General features: G+C 37.6%; 1 protein-coding gene across 7 annotated transcripts in view; it reads left to right on the top strand.

Moving 5' to 3' along the window:
- Positions 1 to 13,197, top strand: part of LOC144658132 (endothelin-converting enzyme homolog) — a 34,354-nt gene that overhangs the window by 7,834 nt on the left and 13,323 nt on the right. For 5 of the 7 annotated variants that reach the window (XM_078518481.1, XM_078518480.1, XM_078518479.1 and 2 more), the window contains one exon: positions 12,069 to 12,268. In XM_078518481.1, the coding sequence (XP_078374607.1) occupies positions 12,069 to 12,268 (200 nt within the window). Of the gene's footprint in view, positions 1 to 2,059; positions 2,458 to 9,504; positions 9,947 to 12,068; positions 12,269 to 13,197 lie in introns of those variants that run through there. The other 2 variants (XM_078518476.1, XM_078518475.1) reach the window with 2 other exon arrangements.

Genomic DNA, 13,197 nt, shown 5'->3' with positions numbered 1-13,197 from the left:
TTATTGAACACCTCATTGTATGAAACTACCTAACCATGGTGGGTTGAAGTTACTTGAGCTGAAACTTAAATAACAAAAATAACGGGTTGCAAAACGTGCAGGACTATCACTAAAAACAATTCTTTTTTTCAAACGTAATTGTGGTCGTTCATACCTTCTTTTAACCGGTAATTAGTTTAGCTCGGGGTTCAGTCTCAGTCTGTTACCTTTCACTCCTCGATGCGCATTTAGACGATATTTGGAGGCGCAGTCATTAAACCACTTGTGACGTCATCAATTTGCACGTCAGTGGATTTTTATGATGATTAGTAGCTGATACAGCTAGGATTGACCTTTCTTCAACAGCACTGTTCATTCTGAATATCGGTTGCATTTTGACAGAGCTAATTAAAGAAAAACAAGTTCCTTTTTTGGTGCAAAGTTGGCCGTCGGTGCTTAAACAGGCCTGTAATTGATCAGAAGGAAAAGGAACAAAAAAAATAAAATAAATCGGAACGGCTCAGCAAAAAAAAGTTCAAATTTTTGCTTTTACGCATGCACCGAAGTGAAATATTGTACTTTTTTACATGGAACCTTTATCAAAATGTTGCTGCAGTGTGAAAAAGTGCTTTTCAAGCGAAGTGCAGGGAAATTTAGGGACATAGCACCAAAACTTCAGTTTAACTAATGTTGAAAACAAGCTTTTTTGTAAAAATTGAGGAGTGAAGGGGTAAATTTAACTACCGCAAATCAGCCATCCGGTCATCTACAACTTTCGGTTACAAATCTTTTATCCATTGATCTCCTTTTTAAATGTAGGTAGCGAAACTTAGCGAAGTGTCGCTTCGATAGTATCTTCGGAGAAAGCTATACTATTCGCATAATTCATAGTTTGCAAATAAAATAAATGTGAAAAACTAAGACAGAGGTGTCGACAAAACATAGAAAAAACGATTTATTTTTCGTTTTGAATCTTATATAGTTTATTTCTAGCTGGGACCTTTTCCGTATACAATAAAATGGCTTGTTGTGGGCATGGTAAATATTATTAATAAACACAAACTCTCAGTATAAAAGTTGATATCTCAGTTGTCATTTGTAAGCTTGACCTTTTCATGTTTGCTTGTATAATGTTTGTTGTTTTAACCACACGATGTAATGGTTAAGTTTTAGGCCATTTTGTCTGTTAGGCCATCCCAATAAAATGTTTCGTTTCCCATCGCTCCGTCTTTTGTGATGATGGGTCGGTCGGTCGGGCAAAAAAAAAAAAAAAAAAAAGAAAAAGAAAAAACACTTGGGTTCCAGAGAAGGCCGGGCTGCTAAGTAAGAAAGCCTGATTACAAAGTCAACTCGAAAACGTGGTCTTTTCGTTCGTTATTCCTTATCAAATGTCTAAACAGTCTTTAAATAACGTAGTATCGATGTTTATTAAAGACAAAGACATCATATACCAATCATTGTTAATAAAACAAGATCATGTGTTTGTAAATTGAAGTACTTGCTTTTTAAACTGGTGAATCTGGAATTTTTTTTTTTTTTTTTTTTTACTTTTCGAAAAAAAATGGGTCGGTCGGGCGATGGGAAACGAAACATTTTATTGGGATGGCCTTAACAGTAAAAGAAACTGGGACGTTTGTCGACTCGCTGGAATTTTGTTCTTACTGTTGCATTCAAAACACAAAGTAAGGTAGGAGTTTCGTTTATTTCTGCCATTGTTTCGCGCCTTCAAGGATTATCTAGCATTGAATCTGCTTTATTGACACGGACAGATCAAATCAATCGACACATTCATTTAAGTAGTTAACAAGTCAATGGATTGGGTGTGGCTTCATCATGCGAAACTTGGCCGCAGAAAGGTCAACGAAAATAGCAAGTAGGAAAGTTGTACTCTTTGATTTCCTTTACGATCAAATAAACCATTTTCACAAGTACCTCCGATTGTGGCCAAACAATCTCGCTGTTCAAATAGTTTATGTTTTTTGAAACAAAAATTGTACGGACGAAATGTGTGCATATTGTTTTAGTCACGCTATGTTTCGCAAGTCACGCGATAGTGTGACTTGGCAAACAAGGCTTGAATTTCAACCGCTCCTGGTACAACGACTCCGTCTGTCGGCGTGGTTTATGCGAAGCTAAATTCGTTCATTAATACACAGCTGTGTGTATAAACACACTGCAACAACATGTCCTCTGCAAAATACGTCAAGAAAATCGATGCTGGGGAAGCATTTCATATAGATCAAGACAGCGGAGTCGACAATCTGAAGTTTTCGAGGAACCGCTCGCGAAAGGAGAAGCTCCTCTTTGCAGCGCTGTTGATTGTGTTGGTTCTTGCTATCGTTTTCATTGTTCTATACGCTCTGCAAGTTTCTAAGAGCAAGAGCGAGGCGACAAGTAAGGCAGCAATTTCCCCCACAGCATCTGGTCAGTATGCGAATTCAGCCTGCGGCCCGGCTGACTGCGTGCTGATTGCTGCAGGTCAGTCTTATAATTCAACAGTTATTATATTTTTGTCTTATTGCAGTTTAAGAGCGTTTTAGAAGTCATATTTTCAGCGCTCTAGCTTTCTCTTTTAGTATGGTTTCTTTTGGTTACGATTTTAATACAAATGAAGCAAAATGGCCACGAGCGAGCTAGGGTGGATCGAAAGTGACCTGTCGAATTTTACCACACATGCACAAGACCTAAAAACTCACCATGCAAAGGCTTTTTTGTTTATATGTGTCGAAAACTTAGACCCCCGAAAATAATGTCGAGCTTTACAACCTTTAAGGCTAGCCAAAAAATAATATCATTACTCTGAATCGTAAAAGCAAATCTGTTGAAAGAATGTTACGAAACTGTTTCTTGTAATCCGACAACCTGCATTTTGAGTTAAATTCACATGTAAAGATTAGATAACACGTTGTTAGAAGCGTGACGAGGCGCTAAACTGGAACAGGTCACGCACACTCTGTTTCCGTGGTTACGTGACATAGAAGATAATGCTTTGAGTCTGCCCGGCGTATCCAATCGAACAAAATCGAACCAAAAATCAATCGAACCCAATCGAACACCAATCGTTCGATTGGGTTCGGTAATCGAACAAAATACTGTTGTCTACTGTTCGGTAATCGAACGTACGATTTTGTTCGATTGTCGACTGTTCGGTAATCGAACTTTCGATTTTGTTCGATTGAACAAATTTGATTGTGAGTTCGATTAGGTTCGATTACCGAACCCAATCGAACGATTCGTGTTCGATTGGGTTCGTTTACCGAACGTTCGATTGGATACGCCGGGAGTCGAGACGGTGAAAAATTGCAAAAAAAAAACAACAACAACAACAACAACATAAAGTAATCAAACGATTTCACTGGCAGTCACCTGTGACATGTATGAACTAGCCTTAACCAAAATAGTTATTTGGTGAGAGATATCAAAAATAACAACCAGGTTGTGATTGAAAATAACTGATACTGAACAATATTTGAGGCCTGTTATATTGAATATCCTTGCAGTTTTCTGTGCTGTATCGTTTGTGTGTTTATGTCATTTGTGCATTTAATTTATGTCATTTTTATACTCCTGGATGAAAAAGTGCTCGAACCCTCGGGTCAGTAGGAGAAAAGATAATAAAATGATCTTTTAATTTACTGGCAAATTACACACATTAAAAAGATTCGCATTATGATCTATACATGTGCAAAAAAATAAGGTGATCAAGGAAATAGACTTTTACACTTAAAGAATCGCAAAACTTGATATGAATTAATATTGTGCCTAGCTGGGATAAAAACAAAGATAAAATTAAGTACCGGAACTTAAAATTTATCACTTTATAAGCGATTTCTTTCTTCACAGGTTTGTTCGAATATCCCAAATGGTTTTTTAAAATTGTGTCAAAACGCCCAATTTTCTTTTTTGCAATTATTGTATTTTTTTTCTTTTAAAAATTACTGGGCGCGGTCGATTGGCCTGAATGAAATACACACGGTCCCCAGTTAAATTTTAACTGGTTCTCCGATCAGCTAGCTGGAGTCTTACAGCATCGGAGTCCCAAATACAAAAAGGTAGCTAGCTGCTAAACGTTTCTTTAGATGGGATTCTTAACAAAAAGTTTATACCAGTTTTTCATTGTATTTTTATAGACCAATATACGTATCATTAAAACGGAGTTCAGTTGGATCATTACTTTTCAAGATCAACTAAAAATGACAATGATGATAAGAAAAGCGAAATACCCCTCAAAAGACGGCAAACCAAATTAAACACAATCTCAAAACGCCACTTTTACAATTTTAACACCTTTGATTTGTGATGCTTACGGGAAGCCTCGTGGTTGAAAAAGAATTAATTGAAATTTCACTTGGAAGCCACTTCAAGCAGTATAGAGCTAATTAAAACTCTGCAAGGTGTTCTTTTGTGCGAACAGAAAAAACGCTTTTAATTACTATCCATTTGTGCATTCAAAAACATCGTGGATATGCTTTTGACTTCGCACGTCGCTAAATACAAAGGGAGAACATTTCTCGAAGGCAACTGGATTTGTTGATATTACAACTACTCAAGAATGCAAAGTAGTGTTTAGATCGTGGGCGAGAGAAAAAAAATGACAGATCTTCACGTTAAATACAGTAGAGCCGAAAACGGGATTGATGTGACAGAAATCGACAGCGGCTCCGAAGCAGTGGTACATCTTCGACGTCGAAATGGAATGACAAAACTCGAAAAACTTCTTCTGGCGTCCACCGTGGTATTCGTTATAGCTTCTTCTGTCTTCGCGTCGCTGTATCTGTCTGAGAGACAACATAGGTACTTAAAGAAAGAAACGCCTTCGGAAAATGGCGTGGGAGAGAACTGCAAAGGTAGTGAAGAAAATCGAGACGAAAATAAGCGGAACAAAACAAAGGGACCGTGCGACGCTACAAAGTGTGCAAACGAAGTTACTAAACTAGCTGCCATCGGTAAGCATAATATTAATCATAATTGTAGTTTACCAATTTTACTCGCCACATTCTTACAAGGATTGTGGGCGTATTTATTTTTTGTAGATGATATTTGCAAAGTGCATTGTCTGCAGATACACTATTGCTGCAAATTTAATTCCCAACTGAATTTTTGATACGTGAATGTTTTAATTCTACTGAGTAAAAATACGGTCAGAGGTTGTTTATTTGGTTATGTAATGGAATTCTGAAACTTAATTCTTCCGGAGATTAAGATTAAAAGGGAAATCTTACTTTTGTAGTGCACTAAACTATGAATTGAATCAAAATACCGAAGTTAAAATTTGTTTCAACTGGATTTTACATACATGCGTTTGTTTTTGTGATTATCGATTAAAGTTTAATGAAGTGATAAAATCATTTCGTAAAGCTTTCTTTCAATGTGAAATGCTTCATTCGTCCTTTTCAATTAAGCTCTATTTATATATTTTTCTGTACCGACTGAAATAATTTGTCTCTTTCTTGCTATTCTGAATTCGATTAAATTCAAGAACGTCTGAATTACGTAAAACTCGGTTCCAGTTCTTGTGAAAGAACTAGAAAAACATTTAATTTTTGTTTTAGTTTATAATGGCAGTGAGGCGGGATCGAATTCGAATTTGCATAACGTTTTTCTTGCTGTGTGTTAATCATGAAATGAAAAACAACAGGGTAATGGTGCAACCTTTTTTCTCTCCGATGTATTTAACAATTAGCTTATCTCACTGAACATTTGTTCAACCCTTAATAAACGTCTTTTCAATTCAGAGTATGCTTTAAGGTGCCAGCAGCTGTTATTTGAACTTGGAGTTAGGTTATTACTTCCCTTCTAAGTGTTATAAGTAATTTTCCATAAGAAGTTTTTTCAAGATATTCCTGTGAGATTTATTTTCTTAGAAACATAGGTGGTCCCATTCTATCGTTGCAAGAAAATTTCATTAGGATGCATTGCGGACCATACTCCATCTCCCTGAAACAAACGAGTAAATTCGATTCCAAATATAAATCAGAACCCGAAGCACATAAATGCAAATTATGCAATGTTTTTGAGTGGCATACAGTAACGAATCCCACGTGTGACTTGATTTTTCAGTAGACACCTGAGTGTGTCAAAACAGAAAAAAGTGAAGTCACGAGTACACGACACAATTCATCCTTGCCTTACCAAAATTAATGGGACACCGTCACGGAGATTTTAATGCTTCTTGGTAACAAGTACTATCAAGATGAAAATCATAATGTGAAGTAACTTGTCGTTGAAAGAAGAAGAAAACCATTATAATTTTAAGGTTTTTTTCCAGTCCACAAGGACAAAACTTGAAAAAATCAGCCTGCCTTTAAAATTTGAGATCTAAAGTTCCTGATGGCATCATAATAAAATCTCTCGTTTATCGCTTCAGTACACTTGCATCCTTGGTGATTTTGTAACAAAATTGGACCACTATTCATAGTTTCCATATGTCTTTAGGCTCTTGAGGCTTTGAAGTGAAACTGACTACACTTGACAATACTTCATCCTTGCCTAGGCGTCTTTTACTGTGGAGTAAATGGCGTTCAAGACGGCTCTTTTTTTTTCAAAGACAAAATTAAATGCAAAGGATTTCAGCACGTTATCTGTGACTGGTTAGTTAAAGTTACGCGAAGTCTTTTAGCTACACTAACAGCTCGTACGCCGTGACAATAAGCATTCGCCGCCTTGAAGCTCTTTAGGTCAAGTAAAAAAAAAAAATATGTTTCTCGTCCGGATTTCGATAAAAAATTGAGCGGGCGGGCACTTTTTTGTTATTTGTTATTTATAATTTTGTTGCATTCCTTACCTGTCTTGTTCGAATATCGATGTTTTTTACTCCATCGTCAAATTCTCCAGAAGCAAACAAGCAAAATAAATCCTGCAAGGTAATTAACCTATCCAGTACGGACCTGGCGTACCAAGGCTTTAAAATTTTGGCTTGAGTTCGTATAAAAACGCAGACAAATGCCATGTCTTAAAGAATTTTCAGAACTACGTACATAGTGAAATAAACGCCTGTTGGTTTTTGTTTGTTCCACTTTTTTCAATAACAAATAGTAAAAAAAGAGAGAAGAAAAATGAAAAATGAAGTGGGTGGGAACGAAAAACATAGGACCTTAAATATATGAAAGCGACCATTTTTATATACATCAGGAAAAAAGAAAGAATGTCTAGCCCTACTAAAATGTAGGTCTCATATCGGAAAATTTAGCGAAAAGAGCCCAAAGCCAACACAACTGTTCAGTAGTATTAATTAATATTCTAAAAAGAATGTTGACTATTGATCATTTCCTGGCTCCGGGACTGACGTCTGACGTTTATTTTAATAGAACCGAACAAGAACTTTGTCTGATGTAATATAGCATTGTACACTTCCAATAACACAAAAAGCGACTTTGTTATATGCTTTTAGTCACGTCTTTCTAGCCCCACTTAAATGTAGGTCTCATATAAGAAATTCAGTGAAAAGGGCCCATGGCCAATACAGGAATTAAGTAGATTTACTTAATATTTTTAAAACAATGTTGACTATTGATCATTTCCTGGCTCCGGGACTGACGTCTAACATTTATTTTAATAGCACCCGGAACAAGAATTTTGTCTGACGCTATATAGCATTGTACAATTCCAATACCACAAAAAACCACTTACTTATATGCATATAGTTACGTCTTTAAACATTCTCCTAAAATCTGCCATACTGCTCAATTTATTTAAATCCACCTGGCTGGCTTCTAAACCAACCCAGAAGGGGTATTCGCAATTGAGAAGGAGGACCGTATTCAGTACCAAAATCATATGGAGTAAACTGAATTTATTTTCCACATGCAAGACTGATGTATTTATACAGCACACATACGTAACTTAAGGTTTAGTCTTGGATATTTACTTCGGAAGTCGATGTAGTATTACTGTGTATTCTAATATATGCGGAATTCTAATATCGCAACTGATGGCGGCGTGACGTGGAAACGATCTTATGACAGTTCAAAATGTTTTGTGATATTTTTAGTTGCCTTAGCTGCAATGGATAATTTTTCTCGTGTGCATAAATAAACTTAATTTCCGGTCAAATAAATAGCAAAGTGAACGAAAACTGGACGAAAAACGAAAACAAATTAAAGCCGATCTTCTTAGTGAATTCAGTACCTCCCCTCCCCTTTTATTCCAACGAAATTATATTTGATCATATCGATTAAAAATTCACGAGATTGCATTGCTTTTGCTAAGCGCTATCACTGTCACGCCACGAAAAAAAAATCATTGAGTACAAAAAGGTCAAGAATTTGAATTAAGATAATCTGCTTGTCCGAGTCTTAGGTCTGTCCGGTATTTTGCACTCGAGTTATCCAAGATGTTCCACACAAATTTTTGTAGCGCTCAAACTACTTGACAACCTTCTAGTGGCTGTTTAACTGATGGTGTGTGGCGTGAAAACTCCGAAAATTCTTGAAACATGCTCTCGAGATGAAACTCGAGAGCATTTTGCTCACGAGATTGCTTTTGCCAAGCTCCATCACTGTCACGCCACGAAAACGAAAAATCCATTGAGTACAAAGAGGTCAAGAATTGAAAATGTTGTTGGAGATCATCAGATAATCTACGTGTCCGAAGCTCAAGTCTGTCCGGTATTCCGCATTCGAGTCATCCTTGAAGATGTTCCGCACACATTTCTAGAGCTAAAAATACTTGAAAACTTTCCAGTGGCTATTAATTGACTGAATTGATGGCGTGCGGCGTAAAAACTCCGAAAATTCAACATTCTCTCGAGATGAAACTCGAGAGCATTTTGCTCACGAGATTGCTTTTGCTAAGCTTTAACACTGTCACGCTACGAAAAAGAAAAATACATTGAGTACAAAAAGGCCAGGAATTTGAAATGTTGTAGAAGATTATAAGATAATCTACTTGTCCAAGTCTTAGGTCTGTCCGGTATTCCGCACTCGAGTAATTCGTAAAGATGTTCACACAAATTCCTTTAGCTAAAAGTACTTGACAACCTTCTAGTGGCTATTTTGATGGCGTGTGGCGTGAAAACTCCGGAACTTCAAAACGCTCTCGAGATAAAAACCCAGCTAATTTGATGACGTCGAAGAAATGAGAGGCCGCACTCGAATTTTAATTGAGTCCGATTTGCGCTAACGTCACGGACGAACAAATCTGAATGAGTCTTGTACAAAACAGGACAAAACAAGTACAACGAATTGGTAATGAACGCAAATTGAAATTTTTTTCAAATCTTCCATTTTTAAGACTTATGTCTGTACTTCAAACAAATTAGTGCTGTATTAGCAAACAATATTTCGCATAAAAATATATTAAAAAGCGCAATCAATGATATTATATTTTTTTTAAGTACAGCAAGGCCAGCTTTTACACGTAGTAAACTAAATTTATCACTTAAGCCTGTAATTTCTATTGTTTTTAATCGTGTTCCCAGGGTCAAATAATTTGCATAACTATGACGATGATATAACCGATCTGCGTTAGATCACGGTGGTGTAAATTTTACCGCTCTGGGACAATTTCATATTGGATCTGAGCTTGTTTAAAGCTGTCGATTCGAGAAAAACCAACTTAATGCAACGTGGGAAAACCATTGTGTTTTTGAAAGGCTTCGCTCGCTTTCTTCACTGAAGAAAGATCTTGTTTACAGTAATGTACAAACCGCAGAAAGAAGGACTCATCAATAATAATGCAAACTATATCGAGAAAGGACGAGGCGATGAATCGCCAAGTTTTATCCGTGCAGCCCACAGATCGATAATTTTCGATGATGTTGAAATTCAACCAACAAGCGAGAAGCCACTGTATCGCAAAGCAGACGGATTGTCAAAACGCGAGAAATGGATGATCGCTGGTTTGATTCTTCTCGCCGTTTTATGCATTGTTTTCATTGTGCTATTTGCAAGAGCGGCGAAAGGAGAGAAAGAAACGACGACCGAGGAGCCCAAAAATGAATCAAGAGAGAAAATGTTAGTGGCAGCCGGTAAGTGTGTTCGCATCATGATTTTCTGTTTACCGTATACGAGTTAAGTAACTCCTGCTTGCAAGCTACAGACAAGGTCATTTTAAATCAGTTTACAAGGCTTCGTTAAAATAATCGGGTATCATATATGCTTCTTGTTCGTTCGAGTTCCCGTAATTTTTTTTGTACATCAAGCTTCTTTACCAAACTATTTTACATTAACTCTCTGTCAAAAGGTAATTGAAGATCTTGATCGGCTCGACAATGTTTCCTTTTTGTTTACAAAATGAGTTATTTTGGCTAAAAGGTCGTCGATCATTGAAGCAAGTCCTGCGTGGGAACGTGACACTTGCTCAGTAATAACAGGAATGTTGGTAATGTTACGATTTTGACGTAGTCCTATTTACACACACTCAAGCCATCACCGAACTATCAAAAATAGAAATCTAGAAACTCTACGCACTATGGTACTTTAGCTTTCTTATTCAGTAGCACTTCGACATCAACATTATGTAAATAGAGCACTTCAATTTTGCTTTGTGTTCAAGGATATTCAAACATTGTCAAGTGGAATCAAATATTATGCCAATACATAAATTTCGCTCATTTACGCCTCGATGGCTCCCATACTCAAGAAGCACTTGCGACAATTTGGTGGTGTCAGATTTAGAACAAGCAATTATTCTTGGAGTATTTTGACCGTAATTGAATTAACAGATCGACCAAGATACCGTTAATCACGTTCTAAACTGACTTTGGTCTAACATTCTCGTCTTCGGCGCCGCTTGACCCTCTAAGCCGGCTGAGCTTGGTCAGCCCGGGGCACGAGGAACAAGTGGCCCTGGGAACACATGATTTAGGTTGTCAAGTTCTTCAACAAAGAAAATTTAAATTAAGCAAATCAAATCAACCATTTTAAAATCCCTTTGTTTTAAGGCATTTTATAAAAGTTCATTTGTTTGGCTAGATTTACATTATCTTTGTTAAAAATCTAGCCAGTCGAATCATGTGTCCACAGAGCCACTTGTTCCTCGTGCCCCAGATTCTGCCGGCTAAGAGGGACAGGCGGCTCCGTGGACGAGAATGAAAATGAAACTCCTTATCTTGTACCCAGATCTCGCTCTGGGTGATTTGAAGGAGTTGTGATTCATGTCATTTTCACGGTCTCGAAGAGAGTTCCCGACCAATGAGAGAGCAAGATTTTTTCCAGTTGCAAGGAGAGGAGCAGAAGATCAAGAAGAAGAAGAAGAAGAAGAAGAAGAAGAAGAAGAACAGTAGCAGCAGCAGCAACAACAACAACATCGAATATAAGATATCGAAATACACGGGTAATCATTTGCACAAGGGCGCATGCGTCAATGCCTCGACTGTCACGCAAACTGTCACGCAGAAAAAAACAAACAAACAAACAAACAAACCACCGCCACTGAAAAGAGTTTCTGAAAACGAAAGGTAGCAAAGTAAAAGAACACAACATATCTTATGTATAAACTTTTGTTTAAATTCAACTATTCGCGTTAGTTTTACGGTATTTATTTAAATACGTTGATTACATTCATCCAACCAGAACTTTTCCTAAATTCACGTTAATTTAATTACTCGCTTCATTCAGTATATATTCTTATAATAAAGTAATCTACACAGACCAAAGCACTATGTCGGAGGGCGATTGTCGCACATGGAATTCATCAGGCACTGTGGAGCCTTGGTGGGGCGGGGTGGTGCACTTTTTGAAAACCAATGAATTATCTATGTGTTCAGCAACAGCGCGATTTGACCGTCTTTTCTTACAACCCATCTCACCACACAAACGTTGAGCTTTTCACCCCTTACCCCACCACTGAAAAAATACGTTGCGTCGTCCCCGTTCGCAACACAGTCATTCGGCCGTTTGGACTGTTTTGAAACGTTCAACCTCTTGTGTCACCTACCTACCTACCTACCTACCTACCTACCTACCTACCTACCTACCTACCTACCTACCTACCTAACTACCTACCTACCTACCTACCTACCTACCTACCTACCTAACTACCTACCTACCTACCTACCTACCTACCTACCTACCTACCTACCTACCTACCTACCTACCTACTTACCTACCTACCTACCTGACAATGTATCTCCTTTTGTTTAATTCTAGACATTCTTAATGCGATGAACGCAAGCGCGGACCCATGCGTGGACTTCTACGAATATGCGTGTGGAACGTGGATGAAAAAGAACTACATCCCAGAGAGCAAAACGTCCTGGAGTCAATTCCGTGTACTTTACCAACGAAACGAAATGGTGATGAAAAACCTAATCCTAGACAACGATGATGCAAGAAATAAATACAAAGATGTAAGTTACTGTCTGCAATTCATTAAGTTTCCTTGTCACGGATTTTTCCAGATTTTTGAACAGTTTTGTGTCATAGGAAACCTAAAAATAATGGTCCATTTTTATTAAAAATTGTTATATTAGAGCACTGAAACCGTTAACAAGCGTCTTTAGCTGCGAATGGCATAGATGGAAATGGATTGCAACTTCAGGCTTATTATGATTATAAACTTTTCAAGTTGTTCCCGCGCGTCTTAAAAAAAAAAAAATAAACGATATTAATTTAAAGCCGTAGCTGGAATCCTATATCCGCAAATTACGGTTTTATCTCCCTTTACATGTTCAAAGATAATGTTTTTCATGGGTTAAGTTGCCTACCACTAATTTCAGAACAGTTTAAACCAAAAATCCGCGAAATCCTCATGACTTAGTTCCTTTAAGGCCCATTTTCGTATCCTAGATGAATTCTGTGCCGGGGTACATTTTTCGTATATGAACTGAACGTTATCTGACATAGACTCTGGAATGGCTTGACCGAGACAAGGAGTTCCGAATGAGTCGGTTATTCTTACTCGCCTTTCCAGCATACACTGTAAAAGTCTTTGTTTTTCTGTCAAAACCGAACAACAAACAAACAATCAAACAAACAACAACAACAACAACAACAACAACAACAACAACAACAAAAAACACTAGGACTCGGGAAGCCGACTGGTCTCTGAATGATCTAACTAAAATTTTTTACCTTCCTTCCAAAGAGGGCGGTAACGGAGGGGGAGGAGGAAGGGGGGGGGGGGGAGGGGGTAACAAATCACGAAAAATATAATATAGACATTTGCACGCTCCACGGTAAATGGTAGAGAACGTTTGGAAAATCGCGGTTCACGGCTACTGTGGATTCATGAGGAAAGAAATAGCCATTTCACGGGAAATAAAAAGGGCTGATTACG

Source organism: Oculina patagonica, chromosome 6 (assembly GCF_052425735.1).
Source record: "Oculina patagonica isolate OP01 chromosome 6, crgOcupat, whole genome shotgun sequence".
Taxonomy (NCBI): domain Eukaryota; kingdom Metazoa; phylum Cnidaria; class Anthozoa; order Scleractinia; family Oculinidae; genus Oculina; species Oculina patagonica.
Note: the sequence above shows the minus strand (reverse complement) of the source record. Positions and strands in the feature narration are given on the sequence as shown.